General features: G+C 38.5%; 1 protein-coding gene across 1 annotated transcript in view; it reads left to right on the top strand.

Moving 5' to 3' along the window:
• Nucleotides 1-22,258, top strand: part of LOC121858367 (tyrosyl-DNA phosphodiesterase 2-like) — a 70,793-nt gene that overhangs the window by 39,255 nt on the left and 9,280 nt on the right. The window contains exons 2-9 of the mRNA XM_042354808.1: nucleotides 12,175-12,301; nucleotides 14,217-14,303; nucleotides 15,800-15,891; nucleotides 17,085-17,228; nucleotides 19,939-20,149; nucleotides 20,944-21,114; nucleotides 21,528-21,635; nucleotides 21,747-21,911. Coding sequence (XP_042210742.1) covers nucleotides 12,230-12,301; nucleotides 14,217-14,303; nucleotides 15,800-15,891; nucleotides 17,085-17,228; nucleotides 19,939-20,149; nucleotides 20,944-21,114; nucleotides 21,528-21,635; nucleotides 21,747-21,911 — 1,050 coding nt within the window. The 5' untranslated portion in view covers nucleotides 12,175-12,229. The remainder of the gene's footprint in view (nucleotides 1-12,174; nucleotides 12,302-14,216; nucleotides 14,304-15,799; nucleotides 15,892-17,084; nucleotides 17,229-19,938; nucleotides 20,150-20,943; nucleotides 21,115-21,527; nucleotides 21,636-21,746; nucleotides 21,912-22,258) is intronic.

A 22,258-nucleotide genomic window follows, 5' to 3' on the forward strand; every position in this document is an offset into this window, starting at 1 on the left:
TGTATCTCTGATTATTCCGGAACTAAGTTGTCTTTAATGAATGTTGGGGGATTTACCTGCACACACCTCTTGGCCTTCATGTGTTTGTGTGTGGTGAATCTGCGTCTGTTCATTACTCGTTTGACCGTGAGACTGAATAAGAACAGCATCAAGGACAAGGCAGAAGAAGGAAAATATAGTAGGGTTTTTTTTTCTGTCGTTGCCCGGGATTTTACCTCGTTCTCAAAGCTGACTGTTATCGTTAATTCTAGATAACACCGATAAGGTTAATGATAGTGTGATAGTAATAGTAATGATAATAATGATACTTATGATGACAATACTAATAATGATATTAATAAAAGTAATCAAATCAATAATACAAATATGATAAATACCTAACCTAACCTAAACCAACCTAGGCTAACCCACAGGTGACCACGAGACAGGTAAGCCCCCCCCCCCCTGCAGCTGCTACAGGTAACACCATCTTAATATCTCTGCTCCTATGATTACGTCACTGTGTAGACCCAAGTGTGCAGACGATTAATTGGGTCCATATGTTTTTAAAGCGATCTGTTGAAAGAAAAAAAAACACGGGGTTAAACTTGACTTTTAGGTAATATACTTAGAATTAAAAACAAAGCCTTGGATTATTCTGTGAAGTGAACTATTTTAAGTGGTGTTACCCTTTATAGCGGCAGTTCTGGGATTATTTTTCTTAAGTGGCGGCCATTATTTCTGGACGAACGATATTCAAAAGGAAAAAATTCACTACAACATTTAAAAATATTTCCTATTACATGTTCTTGTTGCCGCCATTAACATACATGTGAGCCTTTCTCTGCCTGAAGCCTCGCCAGGTCACATGAGACACTTCTTACCACACACTCGGTAAACATCATCTGCAGGACGTTGACTCCCTAACATACCTTGAGGCCGATGATCGACCCTTCTTCACCACCCCCTTCTTGAGGATTCCATCGGGATTCCCCTTAACTACTTCGGGATTCCCACCAGCATCCCTTAGACGTCCCCATTGAGCGATACGGAACGGTTCTTATATCCTCACAGTATCTGGTTCAGTAAGAGGACGGTAACCTGTCTCTCTTTCTCTCTCTCTCTTCGTCCCTCCGACAGCATCGCGGTGTAACTTGGCTTGTGTGGCCTCCGGTTTGTTTACATCGTGTCTCTAGTCGTATATTTGTGTGTCTGTGTGTGTGTGTGTGTGTGTGTGTGTGTGTGTTGCTCTTTAGTCCGTCACACCAGCAATTAAAAAAAGGAAAAAATTGACGGGGTCACCTGAAAATTCGCTCATCACCTAATTGCTTAACCTGAAGATTCCACCCCCCCCCCCCTCCCCCCAGGTATTATAAGGTGGTTGGAATTCCGGTGAGTTAAGCTGGGGGGGGGTGGAGGGTGGTGGGAATCTTGAAGTACCTAAACTCTTCTGTTTGGTGAATCAGATTGTTAGGTCGTACACAGAAAATTATAGTCTCGTGGTTATAATTGTTGATTGTTTAATGTAATTACTTACCTTATTAAGTTATTATGCGGTTATTTACAGCTGTTGGACCCAGTAATAACCATATCAACGTTCACTCAGACAAACAATAGATCGTCTTGTCTCACTAACACAACAAACTTTAACTTAATCTAATCAGTAATTATGATCCTAAAAGTTTATTAAAGTTATATAAATTCCTTAAATGATTCTCGGTTTAAAGATTTCAATACCGACAAAAGAGGATTATATATACCACAACTAACCACTGGATCTTAAAGAGGGGTTAATAAGAGTGTGTTATCTCGGGAGTGAGGGTAGAGTGCGTGGAACTTGAGTGTGTTGACAGTTCTCACCTGTACAGTATAAAGGGTTGAGTGTGTTGTGTGGTGGAGGGAAGGTGATTATTATTATTATTATTAGTAGTAGTAGTAGTAGTAGTAGTAGTAGTAGTAGTAGTAGTATTGTTGTTGTTGTTGTTGTGGTAGTAATTCACCAGGTTTATTCCCTGTGCTCTCAGGGGTTGGTCATTGTACTCTAGTGGTTCAGAAGAAAGTCCATAAGAACACGAGTTACAGCGGGTCAATGGTCAGGCGTCGTGACATCTCTCCGGCCTGCCTGACTTGTGGCCTGCGGGGAAACATTTTTTCCCACAAGTTCCCTCGGGTGTCGCAACCACCATGACCACCACCACTGTTACTACCACCACCACCACTCGAACTCATAAGTACTGAACTTAAAAACGTGGTAAATAAGTCCTTGACGCTTCTGTATAATATTCTTGAACTTATATCCAGTGTGTGTGTGTGTGTGTGTGTGTGTGTGTGTGTGTGTGTGTCTGTGTGTGTCTGTGTGTCTGTGTGTGTGTGTACAAAGTTTACGACAAAACAAGTGCAAGTTTCTCATTAAATTCCCAACATTCACCTGTACTGTTCCTTCTTCCATGACATATTACCAGTTTAACTCACATTCACCTTTAATTACTGAACTCACACATAACCTTTTTATATCCTAATTGTGGAAATACCTGAGCGTACACCTGTAAACTTTCTTTTTCCTCTCAGTGTGTTATGTCGTGTCTTTTCCCGCCGCTGTAATTGAATGATACATCCCAAATCGAATCCACTGTTTGTCATGGTGTTGTAAGCGACCTGTGTTACCTTTAATACTTGAACCGCTCACCTGGAGGGATAAGGTAAACATGGACAATTACCTTAAGGAGACAGAGATTATTAATTGAAGATAACTCGGGTAACTCAGGATGTAAACTTTAGGTAATACGCTACAAAATTTAGTAACCGCAATATAACTTTACATAACAAGCTATCGTCAACTAGTAATTATTAAAACAAAGCTAATTAAAACATCAAACATTGGCTGCTTTAATCCACCTTAAAAATATAACATTATATCCCTCACTCTGGAAAGAAGAAAACATCCACCAGTCAGGTCAGACGAGGCAGAACCTAAACTGACAACTAACAGTCAAGAGTCTGTTCCATTAGGTTGGTTTAGCTTACAATAAGTTAAACTGGGTTTGTTTAAACAGGTTAACGTATTTAACTAATTATTCATGGTGAATATGAGTCATGTATGAGTCATGGGTCCTCTGTTGTATGAGTCATGGGCTCTCTGTTGTATGAGTCATGGGCCCTCTGTTGTATGAGTCATGGGCCCTCTGTTGTATGAGTCATGGGCCCTCTGTTGTATGAGTCATGGGCCCTCTGTTGTATGAGTCATGGGCAAGGTCGCGGGAACACACCACACAGCCAACTTGCATTAATGAACTGAATGAATTAATTTGTAAATGTATAACTCTTTTCTCTCTCTCTTCACTCTAACCAAAGTTTTCCTTCTATGATGCACCGCCTCCTGAATCAAGGACCTACTTTACTACTTTGCTATCACTTGGAATCGAGTATGACGATCATCCAGCTATGATACAATTATATGAGTTATTAAGGATGTCACCTTCGTTGGTGAGCTCTGAGGTGACTCGAGAGGCCGATACGGGACCGGCAGGGTCGATCACAGATGTTACACGTGTGGAGGGCTACATCTAGTGAGGGAGGGGCGGCGGCAGCGTCTTTCCGACGCTGGCGCTTGTCTGCCTTGGTATGCAGTCGGGCTAACTCGAAAGTATTGACACCTTCTCGTGTGATGCTCCTCCAAGTGTTACGGTGTGGAGTAATCGTCTCCCAGGTGAGGGGGTCCATTTGGCACTTTTTCAGGTTTGTCTTAATACTATCCTTATACCTTTACCGCTGTCCGCCGGCGTTACGTTTACTATTCGTTAGGTGACTGTAAAGTAGCTGCTTTGGCAGTCCATGCGGGTAACATGGCCAGTCCAGCGTAGTTGTTCATGGATAATGGTAGCCTCGATGCTCCTACAATTGGTGTCAGCGAGTCACGAAGGACACCTAACTACAGTGCTTGACGAGGAGATATGACGAATTTTTTTTAAACTGGTGGAAACAGGACGACACCCGTCAGCGGAAGAGGGCGATTAAAACTCTGGGAGTAAATCCCCGCCTTCTGCGCTTACTTAGTCGGGATTATGTAACCACGAGACTCATAAACCTCATACAACGTTCCCAAGACTTAACCATAACATAACAATACTTAACCCAACCTTCTCCAAACCTAACCTAACCTAACCTAGCTAAATCTATCCTAAAAAAAACTTAGCTTAAACTAATCTGATTACTGGTAAACAACTTAACCCAATTTAACCTAAACTAACTTAACCTAGGTTAACTTAATCTAACATAACTTGCCCTAGTATAACGTCACTAAAAGTTACCTCGAGTAGCCTAACCTAACATAGCCTACCCCTCATCAGACCTAACCATGCCTATCCTAGTCTAACCTAACGTAGCCGAGCATAACATAGCATTTTTTTAAAGTGAGAAAAATGACAGGATGATTATTATAACTAGGATAGGTGTGGGTGTGTGTGTGTGTGTGTGTGTGTGTGTGTGTGTGTGTGTGTGTGTGTGTGTGTGTAAAGAATGATAAAGAATAACTACAAATTCGAGCTAAAAATTAAGTGATAAATAAGAAGAGGGAGATACGGTAGTGGTTCCATTAATATTCTTTCCCAGACACTTAGGACAAAAAAAAAATCGTGTTCTCAATTTATCTTTCGCTATCAAGTGGGACTTACTTCACACGGGTGATTACTATTGTACTTCATGGTAATCTTCATATTATAACATTCTTGTGAGTATTTTATTTATTTTTGGGGGATTAGCGATGATAATGAAAATGATTTACGAGTAATTTGTGAGAGTTGGACAAATTTATCATTACATGTCAGTGTTCGGCGAAATGTTTTATACAAGCTGTTACTATATAAATGTTTAGTTAGTCTGTATATTTGTATGTCGGATTTATAACAAGTTTGTGTTTCGATTTAATATTTGGAATTTTGTTTATTAATTTCCTTAAAGGTCATCACTGAAGATCTTTTGTGTATAAAGAAGATCAGATGAAACTCTTGAGTATCACCTCTGGGAAGCTTTGGTGTTTATTAACTTTTCAAAGGTCGCGGGAACAAAGATTATATTCAGTGAGGTGAAGGTAAACCGCTAAGTCTTATGAGTATACCATTTTTTTTTTAACTTTCACGTCAGATTCTGAGAAAGAGGTGAAAACCGAGTGACTGTGTGTTGTGTTCACCCCGTAGATGTTTCCTTCGTCACTACACCGCCTCTCTGGTTACCCTCACACGTGTTGGTTAGGTTACACACCAGCCAGAACAAATATACGTGTTTGGGAATTCTCATAACAACGTTACAAGAGTTTGGGGTCAAGTATTCGTGGTAGAGGTTGTGTAATAAGAAATTAATAATAATAAACGGTTCATTAATAGAGTTGCAGCCGGTGGCTGAAAATATACAGACTATGTACTTGTGATTTAGACATAAGGTATATGCCTTGAATACATTTACAGGGCTGTACAGTACATAAATCAGGAGTTGTTTATTATTTTAACAATAGATGGGATGGTGCTATTCTTATATCTATCAGTGTATGTGTGTGTGTGTGTGTGTGTGTGTGTGTGTGTGTGTGTGTGTGTGTTCACATTTTATTCCTTCTCAACGCTGCTGTTCTTATCCTGTATGAGCCATATTTAACAGGAGATTGAGAAAGTGGAGATGGGATGCAACCAGGGTGAGGGTAAGGTTTTTCTTTAATTTGACAAATGTTTGGTTAATCATCACCAGGTCTACCTGTACCGTTTGGGGCCACCTGTCGTGTATGTATGTTTGTAATAGTATACAGACTATTTTATTAATGTATGTAACTCATAATAGACCATCCGTGACAACCATCCGTGACACCCTTCCGGGACAACCATCCGTGACAACCATCCGTGACAACCATCCGTGACAACCTTCCGGGACAACCATCCGTGACAACCTTCCGGGACAACCATCCGTGACAACCATCCGTGACAACCTTCCGTGACAACCATCCGTGACAACCATCCGTGACAACCTTCCGTGACAACCATCCGTGACAACCTTCCGTGATAACCATCCGTGACAACCATCCGTGACAACCATCCGTGGCACCAGTTCTGATTTAACCCCACAGAGGTCCAGGGGCTAGTTTCTAGAGCGCCATTTACACCTGACGTAGTATATGTGGCAGGAGGAAGGAGGACTGGGCAGGGGGGGGAGGAGGAAGAGGGAGAGAGGGGAAAGGAGGAGAAAAGAAGATAGAGAAGGAAGGAGGGGAAAAGAAGTAAATAAGGGGGAAAGAGGAAGAAAGAGAGAAGGGGAAGGATGGGAGAAGTAAGAAGAGAGAAAAATGGGGGAGAAGAGAGAAAACCTAGGTATAAAAACACTCATTGAAGCAAGTACAAATACCCCGAAGTACTGATCGTTAGACTGAGGAAGACAGCTTTTAAATTATTACTGAGGCGTCAACCCATAAAGGTACAGTACACTATTTAACGGTTCCTCTCTCTCTCTCACACACACACGTACATATAAGAGAAGTTGTGTAAGAAGCTCAGGGCCACAAACACTGCACCACCACCCATCATTATATACAAGTGTTGGGAAGGATTTGGTCGACGTCTCTATCGCAAGACCATACACTGACTAGGATCGAATTTCATCCATTCACTTTTTTCATCCCAGACATTTCTTATAGTTTAGGAAAAATTTGACACTTCCTTGTCTTTAAACGTACACGGAAGAGAATGCAGCAGCAGCTCATTGTGTAGAAGATTGTCGTGTAGAGATTATGATATGAAAGGAATATTTTTTTTGCATTTTTTTTTTGTTTTTTCTGAGTGTAGTTCGTATGTAACAAAAGTATCGTAATGAAATAGCCTCACTGATGGTGGTGTTTTGAGTAGGTTAATTATTATTATTATTATTATTATTATTATTATTATTATTATTATTATTATTATTATTATTATTATTATTATTCAGTAAAGTTGTCAAAATTTTCGTGATGCCATATGGCAGCAGGGTCTACCATTAGACAACACATAATGCTTCCACTATCTTCCCAGGCGGCAATACCTCCCTGTTTGGTAGCTGACGACGTAAACAGAGTTATTTCATATTTTGTATCGTTATTGGACTAATGTATTACTAACCTTGTAAACGCACTTAAAAACCTTAGTTGTTGACGTGGAGTAATAATATTATAACACTAAGGTGGGAGTACATAGTTTCCTAGAACAACAGTAATATCAGGGAACCTTTCCACTCTGCCAAATACCTCACGACCAATATTTACCTACAGCAAGTTGTATTCACCCATAAATCATCATTACTCAGCAGATTTGAACTAACACACCACTTTTATATTCACACACACAAAATAATTACAAAATAACTCTACTTGTGCTGTTGTTTCTAAGTAAATTATATTAATTGGGATATATTGTAGTGAGCATAAAAGTGCAGGAAGTTGTTGGTTAGGTTAGGTTAGGTTAGGTTAGGTTAGGTTAGGTTAGGTTAGGTTACGATACATTACGTTAGGCTAGAAAAGATTACGTTTGGTTAGATTAGTTTAGGTTTGGATAGGCTAGGCAGGGTTATGTTAGGTTAGGTTAGGTTAGGTAACGATACATTACATTAGGCTCACTTCATCCTCACTTGCCCTATGACCTCCTCCTACAGGTCCCCAGCCGTTACCAACACCTCGTCCCTCCCTGACCAAATATCCCTCCTCCTAGAGACAGGCCTGGCACTAGGAAACTGCCACACTTTGACATAAACAGAGGAATTGTACCGGAAATTTTCCCCGCACACACTCATCACTGTCACTTTATGTAAGTTGCTGACAAAACCCATGACCCTTCAGGTTTACGCCCTTAATGCATGAGTCATAAAGGCAAGCATGAACTACGCATGCTTCCCAGATGGGCGCTGTAAACACTTCTGGCTTCACCGTGCACAGGATATAAGGGGGTGCCCAATAAACTAGCCCCCTCGCTTGGCAAATTCTAAATTCTAAAATTAGGCAAGGCTAGGTTAGGTTAAGTTACATTTATTTAGAGTTATATGTAGACTGATACCATCTGTAGCCTTGGTTAATGCATATGATTTTAATTAGTGATCGTATCTATCTGTTCTGTGTCGTTCTTTCCGAGTCACTGATATGAATCTTTAAATAGTAGTACTGTATTGTGGACGAAGATTATACTACTCCTATATTCTCTCTTGTCTTCTAATTTTGAGGTAATATCCCACAACACACACACACACACACACACACACACACACACACACACACACACCCTTGACCACCGAAGGGTCAAGACGTACCTGGCGCTCCTCTCGGAGCAGCCAGGTCAACTGTTATGATGGCCCATACCAACCCCCTCCCCTGAACCCTCCTCCCCACCGGAATATCAACATGTTCTCGCCAGAAGTTACTATTTCATTTAGGAAAGGAATGGAACCAGTGTTAAACAGAGGTGAACAGTGGTGAACAGTGCTTAAGTCAGTGAGAACAACTCAACAGTAACAGTAGTACCCAAGTTAACCTTCACACAGTGAGGTCCCAGGTACCCAGTGATAACGGCCCGTGAGACCCAACAACCAACGATATGTTAATCCGTTTACGATAGGAAGGCCTGGAACCACACCTCACTCATATAACACCATCTGTGAGGGAATTACTACACCACGTGAGGCCCCTCATAACACCATATGTGAAGGAGTTACTACACCACGTGAGGCCCCTCATAACACCATCTGTGAGGGAATTACTACACCACGTGAGGCCCCTCATAACACCATCTGTGAGGGAATTACTACACCACGTGAGGCCCCTCATAACACCATCTGTGAGGGAATTACTACACCACGTGAGGCCCCTCATAACACCATCTGTGAGGGAATTACTACACCACGTGAGGCCCCTCAACACCATCTGTGAGGGAACTACTACACCACGTGAGGTCCCTCCTAACACCATCTGGGAGGGAGTTACTACACTACGTTTTTGCTGTTCAACACCTACAATAATCTATATGTTCACTGTATGTTCCTTTACCTTTCTCTAATGAAGGCTTTTGTTAAACCACCAATGTATGTAATAAGTCATTTATGTCCAATGTATATTTTCAGCCTTCGGGCTGCAGAACTTTTTCAATAAACCGTCAGTTATTATTATTATTATTATTATTACACTCCCTCTCACCAGCAGCTGGGTTGATATATCCGCTTCATAGTGCCGCCTGGGAAAAAGTAAATAAAGAAATAGATAAACGAGGAACGGGGAAGTCCCTGGTGAGAGATAAGACAATGGCGGGAGGGGGGGGAGCTAATCTCTCTCTCTCTCTTTCTCTCTCACTTTATTCATTGTTCTTTCTTCTCTCTTTTCTCCACATTCTTATCTCTTTGTGTCTATATATCTGCCTGTCTTTTTTTTAAATGGGAATTAGCCCACCCGGACACAGTTGATTCATAAATAAATACAAATGGAAAAAAATAAAACCGATCTATAGTGAGAAACAATATATGTATGTTATGTTGCCAATAGTAAGAGAAACAATTGAGACCCTGCAATTGTGGCGGAAAAACCAGATCAGCAACCATTAGACAACACATTATGGTTCCAGGCGGTAGTACCTCCATTTTCTATCTAATTTCAGGGCAATGACGTCGTTTGTGTAATGCCTATAAATATGATTTTTTAGGTGACGTCGATTATGAGGCGGACATAGACTTTTCTCAAGGTTACTTTATGGTGATTATATAATATACTGTAATGTATTTTTACAGTTACATCATTCCTTTATTAATATCAAATTTCTCCTTCAAGTATACAACATTAAAAAGCAGATGATATTTTAATAATGTACACAGGACAGCAGGAAAAACATCACTACATAAATTTAGCTTTAATAATATTTCTGAGGATTAAAACGTTAACTTTTACTTTTACTTTTATCCTCTTCGCCACTGATCGGCTTGTTAGCCGCTTGGGCGATCGGTCACGACTCTTTTCCTTTATATTCTTCACCAAAAGGTCGGCTCGCTAGCCGCCCGGGCGATCGGTCACGTCTCTGTCACGCACTGTTGGCAAATACTGGGCATGCACCGGCTCCTGAATGTACCTGAACCCGCTCCAGTGTTGGTCAAGTCTTCTCTTGAAAGAGCTCACACTCGGTGCCGTCACAACACTTTCTGGTAGATTGTTCCAAGAGTTTACAACCCTCACTCCGAAAAAGTTTGCCCTCACGGTTTTCCGGACTTGCGGCTTCTTCAATCTTGAGCTGTGACCCCTTGTGGGGCGAGCGTCCGCCAGCTCCAAGTAAGGACACTCAACTGAGTAGTGCCCCCTGAGATGCTTATAAACCTCAACTAGGTCCCCCCTTGCCCGTCTGTAGTATAAGCTAGGCAAGTTCAGGCGCTCCAATCTCGAGGTTTTCTTATAACTACGATTGTAACAACGGATGCAAGTGACTAATGTCTACTATGACAAATATAACAAGAAAGTGTGTCTCTTCTAAGTTTAGTTTAGTTTTGTGGGATAGAAACTGGCTTTGTGTTCTGTGCTCAAAGGTCTTTGCTGTTAAATATGTTAAACCTTTATAACAACAACATTAACGGCACAAACATGATGGTCAGTATGGCGTATAAAGTGCGATGCTTCTCTCTTGAAATGATTAAGTTTTGATTTCCAGGGACATCATTAGTGGATATAAGTTGGTAAGGTGTAGCTACATTTTGAACCTATGTATAGAGACTTTCATAGTTTATGGGATATTGATCTCAAATACCCGCTGTCAGGAGAAGTATTGAACATGTGTATAGATTTATTTTCTAGAAGTCATTTATCATCCAGGTTGAAATCGATTTTCATTTCTTTGTGTATTTCATTAGGCATCATAGCTATCTGGTGCCTAACTGGAACGTTCGGTTTCAAGTATAAATGGACAAACTAAGGTTAGATTACTTCGCGTTTGATTCGAATATTTTCCATTTAGGTTAAATTTAGTGTAAGTAGATTCCGTTTTCTTTTATTATAACTGGTTACCCAATTCACCTATCTTAAGTAATGGCCATCATAACTAGAGGTAGCCAAGACGTGCTGGATACTGCTAGGTGATTGATAACATATATAAGATATATTAGAATACATTAAGTTGCACAGCTTATAGTATAGACAAGCAAGGGGTAAAGGGTGATTGAATAGAAGTTTATCATCACCTCAAAGGACATTATTCATTTCAGTTCATATCTGGAGCTAAGGGATGCCCTCCTTTATAGATGGCTTAGCCTTAAATTTAAGAAGCCACAGGTACAGAAAATAATCGGGGGTAAGTTGGAATAATAGTTATTAATTCTTGTAATAACTTGTCAGAGAATGTTACGACGGCACAGAGTGTGAGCACAAACAAGACCAGACTTAAACAGCACTGGTACATATCCAATACTCCAGAACGTGTAAAAAAATTAAATACAATAAATGATGGACTTCCAGATCAGCTAGAGAACCGACGACTAACGAAGAGGATAAAGTATGTTGATAGTCATGATAAAGTAGTTCCTCCATTAATATAAAGCTTAACATGTTCTTTGATAAATACCAGTAAAGAGAACTTGTCGGACTAACTTAAGTATTTTTACTTCTCTTCCACAGTTGTATTGATTAAATCAGACCGACTAGCTAGTAAAGTAAGCTGGCAACTGGTAAAACTGACAAATAGAAATAAAAAATGTTTACTGAAAGATTCTAGGCTGTTTTTTTGTCTCATGAACCTGTTGATTTATTGAGTGAAATGTCGCAATACAGCAAATCAAGTTAGCTTGGTAACTAAATAATAATGTCTTGGTCGTACAGTGTGATGACCGCATGTCTTCTGAAGAGTTCGTTGTCCTTTGAGTGTAATTAATCAACTGAATAAATATTATTGCGAATTATATGACTGGAATATAATAAAACTATATCGTTAAACTGATTTAAACTTTATTTACAGTTCATTAATTACTACCAGAGGGCGGTATACTCATCAGAAAATAATATAAGATAGTAGCATAATATAATTTAGTATAAGTGACTGTACAGTATATATAATATTTATTAATACTGATCAAATGATTTAGCACAGTCGAGTGAGTAGAGTTTAGCCCAGCGGCCTCCTTGAGCAGAGTTGCCAACTTAGCGACTTTGTAGCTAGATCTAGAGCTTTTGGTTTTTTCTAGCGACATTTGAACATCCGAGTTGGCAACCCTGTCCTTGAGTCTCACCACAGCCAACATGACTGACCAAGACGATGTTATATCTCTCGAGGATGAGGATGAGGTAATTCCTGACGTGGCTACATGTCAGGTAAGGCTACATAAATATTTCGTTTTCAAAATGGTAGTATGATAGATGACTGTTGTTATAAGGTGAACCATGCAGCGTGGACTTAAATACATCGTGTTACATTTTGCCAAACTTTATTTCATTTACCCACAACTTGCTATGTCTTGAGGATATAAGGGTGTCTAAGGTTATGGTATAATTTACTCATGTCATATAAAGAGAAAGGTTGATAACACTACCACCAGGTTCTATGCATTATCGTGTTAATTTATGTGTTGAACAACTTGCCTAAGGCGAATTTATAGTATCACACCGGTCTTTATTTCCGTATTAAAAATATGTATCTCATAATGTTTACACAATTCTAAGACATTTTTATTCTGTGATATTTCTACCGGAAATTAAGGATAACCGAGGTATTCATTTTTCAAGATTACTACTTTCGCTCAGTCACAAGTGTCGCCGAGATTTGTTTACTTAGGGTCCGACTAATTACCCAAATGTAGCCGCAGTGAAGTCAAATAATGGTCCTAGATGAATAAATCGGACTGACAATCACTTCTCGACTGGTATTTGGTGTCACGAAGTCACAAAAAATTGGTAAACTTAATTTAATCTGAGTTAATAGATCGAGTGCATGTATCTAACCTAACCTAACCTAACCTCGACTAGTATTTGGTGTCACGAAGTCACAAAATATTGGTAAACTTAATTTAATCTGAGTTAATAGATCGAGTGCATGTACCTAACCTAACCTAACACAACACAACTCAGATTGAATTAAGTTTACCAATTTTTTGTGACTTTATGACACCAAATAATAATCGGGAAGTGATTCACAGCCCGATTTACGCTTGTACGACCATCATTTGACTTTATTGTGGCTACATTTGGGTAATTACTCGCTCCCTCAGTACATGCACGCGATCTACTAACTCAGATTAAAGTAAGTTTTCCAATTTTTTGTGACTTTGTGACACCAAATACTAGTCGAGAAGTGATTAGCAGTCCGATTTATTCATGTAGGACCATTATTTGACTTCATTGCGGCTACATTTGGGTACATTTGGGTAATTAGTCGGACCGGTTTACTTATGGTGGAGGTGGTCTGACCCCCTGCTCACGCATTGCTCCAGGCCTCTGTCTTTGCTCTTTAAACGTCTGGGGCATGAACAACGGGTTAGGTTTTCTTGGTTGGTTGGTAATATAATTAATGTAATTTATTCTAAAAAATAAATCCCTCTTTTTCTGGTATGATTGTTGGGTGGGGGGGAGGTCATCTAAAAAAAACACGAGATTTCCGGTGGAAATGGATATCAAATTCGTTCGAAACTCATCAAAATACAGAGGAAAATCCTAGTTTTAATATCAAAATAAAGACCGGTGTGATACTATAAATTGACCTTTCCTTAATATTGAGGTTGATATACATCAGCAATGGCGAGGAGGAGTTCGTGGAAGCGTTCACCATCATTTATAGGAAGCGTCTCTTGAAGAGGGATTCAGCGAGGTAAACAACAAAAATGGTGCCGGGAGGAGAATTGTGAAGTGGGATGAGTAAATAAAAAATTTATATACTTAAAACTCATAATATAAAGTTGTTTCTTTTAACATACTTAAAATCATCAAAACAATAAGTGCAGCAAAAATAAAGAAAAGCAACAAACAACTTCTGGTGGTAGCCGTTATCTATACCTTTACCAAGAGAAGTCCATATGGTAATTCGGCAATGCTTCTAGCCTTCAGAATTTTACTCTTCCTTACAGGAGGAAAATTTTTGCATTCTTCATGATACAGTATAGGATGTACACAAGATTACCTGACAGGACAACCAAACTCTGAAATTTTGTTTGCTCTTACAACATATAGGTGTTATTTTATATTATATATTACATATAAATGTTGACAGTGAGAAATTTCTTGTGTATTTCCCCAGAGACTTGTGGAGCAGTTTGCTAATATAACTGGGACAGATGAAGCCTGTGCTCAGTTTTATCTTCAGGACCGCAAATGGAATCTTGAGGTATTGCAGTAGTCAGTTGGGTAGAGGTTATGAGAACAGCAACTGTGTTTATTGTTACATTTTAATGGGATCTTTACAGGTATGGTTGTTTTGATATACAGTATAGTAGTGGTCTTGTATCAGATCAAGGGTTAACTGAATTTGAACTCCTAAACATCATGTATTAACTATTGATACAAAGGACAGGAGTTTTCTTTGTAAATGTTAGGCTATAACAAATGCTTTGTATGGAAGCCTTTGATGCGAACCAGCCCAACATGATTGCATCATATTACTCGTATCAGCTATCATAAATGGCTTATCAATGTAACCAGTATCAACAAAACTAAATCACTCTCTTTTGTACAGTATATAGGTCTAACATGGGTAAATTTGCATAAGCGCACCCCACTCTGTTAGAAAGTCAAAAATATATTTTTCTAGTGTATTTGTGTGTGTTTGGACCGAATATGACCTTCATTTCCGTCGGAAATTGGCCGGGTTTCTTTTATTGATTTTTTTCTTGGGACGTTTTCTGAAAAAAAAAAAGGCTAAGCAAATACAAAATACTCCAAAAAACACTAGTAAAACATAAACCAAACCTAACCTAACTGACTCACCATATGATGGAATCACCTATTTCTTACCTTGTTGGCCTGGTTCTGAGATTCTTACAGGTTGCTGACGCTGACGCTGATTCTCGCTTAACGGGGGGTATAAGCGGGCAGCTTCTTTACTGAGGTCGGGAGAACACCATGCGGTCGAAAAAAATGCTAGTTTCTTTTTTTTTCTTTTTTCCAAAAAACTCGCAATCAGCTCCATATAATTTAAGTGACACCCATCACAGACTTCCATGGTCGGAAATGAATATGAATTTGGAAATATGAGAGACCCAAAATAAAAGTCGAATTTGATTGGGCTAAAAATATCGCGAATTAAACCAAAAATCATTTTAATTGGTTGCAAAAAAAAATGCTATTGATTGGCCGTGTGACGTGTACGAGAACGCATGCGCGTAATAATTTATGAAGGAGACACGCAGTGTGGGAGGTGAGGTAGGCGATAATGGCGGAAGACTAATGGAAGAAAGTAGAGAAAATTTGGGATACGCTATCTCCGTTATTATACATTTGAGACGATAATGTAATAGATGAAAATTATCTTATAATTAGACGTCTTATTCGAATATGATAATAGATTAGCGTTAGGAATGTGGGGTGTGAAAATGCAATAATACCCTGACATGTGCTTCTGATAAATAAAATTAATTAACAGTAGAGTATTGTATGTCCATACCCTCTCACTAGATTTGCATTCTGTATAGCTACAGTAAGTAAGTAAAATAATAACTTACCATCACATTAATCGTAGGGAAGTGTTCTTGAGCGTCCATTTAACTAAGGGCTGGAGTACTTGTGGATGAGTTAATGATCTACTGATTTTCTTTATTTCTAAGCCACATTATTTATATAGAGTGGAATAAGTGTTAAAGAAGTCCTTTTTTTTTCCCCATGCAGAAGTCCGTGAATGCATTCTTTGAGGCTCGGGCTGGAAGTGGGATAACTGTGTTGGATGATGGTGATGAGCCAGAGGTTGTTGTCACATTTGAGTAAGTGAACAATTATTATTTTATAATTTTTTTTATTTTCATTCATAATAATGTTGGGCGCGTGGAGTAATACAGGCAGTCCCCGATTCAAGAAAATCCGGTTTACAAAAAAAAATATAATTTTGTCGCATGTTTGGATTTGATATGAAAAATCTTAGTTACTGGCCATTCAGGCTGTTGGTCTGTTCTCTGTCACATTGTTAGAACCTTATTGTTCAGTGTTAGTACAGTACAGTACTAGAGGAACCAGAGTACAGTATCCAGAGAAAACCTACTATGTTTGATAGGTACTCACTGGCTAACACTCCTCTCGTATCTGTCCCAGACCAGGGATTGAACCCAAGGCATAGTGATGAGAGATGTTACCACTGTACCACAATGATATTTCAGTCATAAGATTAAAATTTTATCAATCAAAACTGCATGATGCAGTGTTTTCAATTAAGAAAAAAACTGCCTGCATTATACTGAATACCAGTGAGTTTTGAAAGCCAATCATTTTATGCTCATACCCTTAACATCTTTTAATCACCATAGTCCATTTGATGACCATCAGTTTTAACCAATGATTGGATTATTTTTATTTCTATGTTTAATAATTACAGAATAACAATAAGAACTATTCTATAGAGAGAATACTATTTATGATACAGTATTACATAGGTAGCTAGGTACAGGTATTTGATAAATGGAAAGAGCCATCATGCTGTGGCAGGAATTACTTGCCTCTTCCAAGTTAAGATTGACAGTACAGTTTGTGTGTCAGACCTCCCAGTGTGTGTTACAGTGTATCAGGTATGGACCAAGACTTACATAGCACAGTATACTTAATTTTCTTCTCCTGATGTAACTATTTGATGCCAGTGGTTTTTATTCTTTTCAGTTATATTACCTGGTGTGTTTAATGACAAGTTATTGAGGCATAATCCTACTATTTCTGTTAACTTTCCAGCAGTTGATAACTCTAAAGGTTAATGAGAAACTGGATATTTTATATGGAGAATAATCATAAATTCACTTACCTGTTTGAAATGTGATTAATTCCATCCCATCTCTCCGACGTGTTCTTCTTTCGTCGGGTGTTGAGGAAATTCAGTTTGCTCGTGTTTGCAACCACAGACATGATATTTAAAAAGAAAAATACATTGTAAAGCTGACTCAATTACAAAGTCTTTTCTCGTATATTTTTGCAGCTCAAAGTTGGTTTCTGCACTCACCAAGGGGACACTTACTGAGGTGCCACCAAAGAATTTTTGCTTCATAACCTGGAACATTGATGGGCTCGATGATAAAAACCTCAAGAAGAGAACAAAAACTGTTGCCAGGACAATTGAGAAGTATGTTTTCTAATTACTCTACACCTAGTTTTTTCATACATTTAAAGGAGATCATGTTTGGTCAGTTTCAATTTTTTATATGTTTATGATCTTCATAAACTACAGTACATTACAAAACAAATTTTGAAATATTTGGTTATGTACTTGTTTGAGAATTATCCCTCTTAGCTTTGATGATGTATACACCAAGTAGTATTAGTACCAAGATGTGAGAAGGTATAGAGAATATTAATAATATCTTAAAACACGTACTATACAGTGTATGCTTATTGATGAAAGTAAAAAGAAAAGATAGGGAAGCATATCAGTACAGTGGAGCCACGATATTTTTCAGGTTAGGTACCAAAAGACATCGTGAATTATTAAATCATGAGTTAGTTTAATTATTTTGGTTCTAGAGATAAAAAATACCAACAAACTGTTCCTAAACTTTTTAATAAACACTAAAAACCATACATGTACATTATACATAAAAAATATGATAACAGATATTAAAAGATACAGTAACAGATACATATAATACAAAAAGTAATTTTATATTACCTACAGTACACAGCTCCTTCCTCTCATTATTTTGTGTGGGTTACACCATTGAGGCAGGTGCCAGGCTGGCTGTGTCTGCATTATGTCAATGAAAACCAGGAATTTAATACCTCACAATAACTCACATGGGTATGAGTGTGGGATTTTTCGGGGGTGAAAATTTATTACTTTACAATAATGTTTTATTGACCATGTACCAAATGAACCTAAATAATATGGGAATTAAGGTGAAATTGCATAATGTTGTAGTAATGTCAGTGACAGACATAGAACATTCATGGTAATGAAGGTCTTACTTGTTCCATTTAACAAGTTTAAATGTGTAATACGTAGTCATGTCATTGCAGTAATCGTGTTAACGTGTTTATTTAAGGTACGGTACAGTATCTCCCTTATGTCTTGTTTGTTATCATTGGTACTGTATACAGTAAAGCGTTAAGCTTTATGTTCAAACACACCTGCTGGTGAGTTGGAGTGTGTAAACTCTGTGGAAGCCTATTATTGGACACAACTGTGGATTGTTTTACGGGGAATAGCCCACCCGGGCACAGGTCATTGACTCACATCGGGGCCTAGGGGGAGAAAAAATAAGAATAAAAAGAAATTAAAAATAGAAAAGGAAAAGGTTATATTAATCTACACCACAAAGATGCTGGAAAACCAGCTTTTTAAAGCGAGACAGATTGTATGAGTGTGGAAATACAGAAGAAGGCAGAGCATTCCACAGTTTGGCTGTGTGAGAAAAGAAGGATGTACTATTACGGGTTATTCTAGTGTGACCGACATCCACAGAGAAATGGTGAGCACCGCGGGCAAGACGCGTGTTACGAGCCCACGGCCTTGCCGGCGGTACACAGGATGCCAGATCCACCGAACATTGCCCATTAAAGTACCTGTAAAAGAGAGAGAGAGTGAAGCAACATTGCTACGAAGATAAAGGGAAGAAAGATCGTCAACTAAAGGAGGAGAGTTAATAAGACAAAATGCCTTTGATTCCACCCTATCTAACAGTTGGACAGAAAAAGAGCCACCCCAGATATGAGAGCAATACTCCTGATTAAGAGATAATTTGAATCCCTTGTGAGGTTGAATATGAAAAAAAAAAGGATATAGAATGAAATGCATTACATTTGGGCAATATTCATCACACTTGGTATTGCTAGACTGTGTGTACTTCATAAACTTTTCAAAGAAAATTTAATTGTAGATATCTGTACATATCTGCCAAATTATGACTGATTGCAGTAAAATTTGGAGACAATAAGTTGCCCAGCTCTCTGCAGAAATGAGGTATGTGTGAAGCATTTTTCATGTTATTTCTTTACGTATGGGCACTGTAATGGGTTTGTAAGCATTGGAGTGACTAAACCTGTAGCAAGTATACATGCGACAAGCTGATCCACCAATTGTAACACCTCAATACTTTGGCCTTTTGGGTTAGAGAAAACCCCAGGAACACAGAGCTTCCCATCAATGCTCTCTCCACCCTGGAAATGCCATTCCTCAGTGACCTCCACCACCAAGCACTGGAAAGGTTTGGCAGCCAACTAATGCACCACCCTCGTCTTCGCCACCTCCTGCCACTGGCAGCCCCCCCACCTACCTCGCGCAGTCCGCCACTACAACAAAATTCAGCCCATAAGAGCCCGCACCGATAGATATAAGAATAGCACCATCCCACTTATTGTTAAAATAATAAACAACTCCTGATTTATGTACTGTACAGCCCTGTAAATGTATTCAACGCATATATCATTATGTCTAAATCAAATGTATGTATGTCTATATTTTCAGCCACCGGCTGCAACTCTATTAATGAACTGTTTATTATCATTATTATTATTATTTAATGTGTTGAGGAATGGAGTACAGTAGGGTTGGATTCCATAGTGCTCTGATTGAAAGGAGTGAATACACATGGTGGTTATTCCCAGTTAATTAGGAAGTATTATTCAAACAGTTATGATGATGGACTATAAGTGTTTGTTCTAGACATGAAAAAAAAAAAGGTTGTCAATGTTATTTTGTCATTGTTGTAGTTTCATTTCAATGCTGACTTTATGGGGAAGATGCCAACATGTAAAGTTGTAATGGTGACTGTCCAGTTTCAGTTCTGTAGATTCACATATTTTACTTTTAGTTACAGATCTCCTTTTTTATTTTTCAGTGAGAAAGCAGATATAGTTTTCCTACAAGAATTAGTGCCAAAGACATACACCTACCTGGAGGACCTTCTTCCCCAGTTTGTCTTCATTGTGGGAGACACAGAAGAATACTTTACTGCTATACTACTCCGTCGCACTACAGTTTACTTTGACGGTCATAACTTAATCCCTTACCCAAACACAGTCATGGGCCGAAATTTACTGTCTGTAGAGGTTAGTACTTTTCATCATAATGCTGCAACAGTACATATCAAATCTGTCGAATGGAAGTTAATAACTTAAATGGGACACATTCCGTACCCTGACTATCCTCCCATAGCCCACTAAACTTAATAATAGAAAACTGTTCTTAACCCAGTACAGTAAGGATTTTGAACTTTTGGACTAGCGACATGCATTTGTGAAAAACTGTTTGTGAAGTGAATTCGTGCTAATTGGGACACATTTTCCTATAGGGTCTTGTGTTATAAATTTATCAACTGATCCTCTCCAGACCTAAGAATTTCAGCACCAAAACTTAACCTAATCTCATTAAACATGAATTTTAATGTGATAGTTAAAACTATATACAGTACTACTGTACTGTATATACTGTAATGTGTAGTCACCAGAGCTGGGGATTTACGCCACTTGTCACAATGTTGGTATAGAAGATAAGTGTATGAGTGCTCTAGACCAGCGCCTGACCCCTCACTAATAAAGCATGACTATCACCCAGTTCAATACTCGTGTTTATTAAAAAATTACAAAACCATTTGTAAGTATTGAAGACAGACTGCGGGCTCTGTTTATTGTTACATTAGAGCATTGAGTGACACTGGATTTAATCAGTTATGCTAAAAATATGATAGAAAAGGATTTATATTGAGAGGGCTAAGGAATTTACTTTATAGCATTGTCATTCTTCAAAGAAGTTGATTTTAACTGTTTTGATGGTTGTACATTATGATTGGCTACTTAATAGTGCTTTTGCCAGTAACAGTCTACAACAACCATTTCCTCTTCAGGCTCACATAGGAGATGTCAAGTTGCGCTTACTCAACACCCACTTGGAGAGCACAGCAAACTTTACCAAGGAACGAGTTGCTCAGCTAAAAACTGGAATTGAAAACATAAAAGAGAGTCCATCAAATATGATTACAATATATGGAGGAGACTTGAATATACGTGACAAAGAGGTATGACTGGTACTATTTATTGCAGGGTTTAGCATACTTTGTTAGTGTGTATACAGAAGCATACTGTACATATAGCAGATTCAGTAATGTACGTATGGTGATTGTGGAGTCTGTACATGTTTAACTTTGATATTATATCAGTGATTTTATATCTTAGATAAAGTCACACTCACAGCTGAATGGGTTTTTTCTTGTAGATTCATTTTCCTGGTATGATCCACTAAGGATTTTTTTTTTATCTTTCAGCCAAGTTATGGTTTTAATTGCTGGACATACAGTACTCTATACAGGGTATACATGTTTTATCTACCTTCTAATTAAAACAATCTCATGTTGATAAAAAAATGTATTTAGCTTGTGTCCTGTCTAGACTTAAATTGTGTTATAGTTGGTAATAAGATAAATTTTTACAGGTTGCTGCTGTTGGCATGCCTTCAAATATTTATGATTTATGGGAGGCATGTGGTAAACGGCCCGAGTGCAAGTGGACGTGGGATACTGAACGAAATACCAACAAGGAGGCAAGTGTACTGCCAGTGTTGTCACTGATCAACAGTTTTACCTGTGAATAAGAAATATTCTTTATATGGTATCACCTAACATTAAATCATGCAACTCTGTATTGTTAACAGTTTCCTGGTCGTTACAAGCCGAAAATGAGGTTTGACAGAGTATACATGCGACAAGCTGATCCACCAATTGTAACACCTCAATACTTTGGCCTTTTGGGTTTAGAGAAAACCCCAGGAACACAGAGCTTCCCATCAGACCACTGGGGTATTATAATTCGCTTTGAGGTAAAGTACTCTACAGATTTGTATTCTGTAAATAATATTCTTATGCTTGCAATAAACATGTTTTGAAATTATAAATCTGAAGATACCCCGGTAATCTCATTGTCTTAAAAACTTAGCTTTGAAAATCATATTTAGATAGAGTGGTCCCTCGGTTAACGAATTACCTTCCATAAGAATCTTCAATTCGGTTAACGAACAAAAATTTGATTAACGAAATCCATACGAACGTCACGTTTTGTTGTGAGCATCAGCTGATGGGCTTGTCTGCCAATTCAGTAATCTGTTCTATGTTTACATTCGTTTCCAATGGAGTAAATATCAATAAAGTTGTGCTCTTTAACATTTTT

Source organism: Homarus americanus, unplaced genomic scaffold (genome assembly GCF_018991925.1).
Source record: "Homarus americanus isolate GMGI-L3 unplaced genomic scaffold, GMGI_Hamer_2.0 scaffold57980, whole genome shotgun sequence".
NCBI classification, from domain to species: Eukaryota; Metazoa; Arthropoda; class Malacostraca; order Decapoda; family Nephropidae; genus Homarus; species Homarus americanus.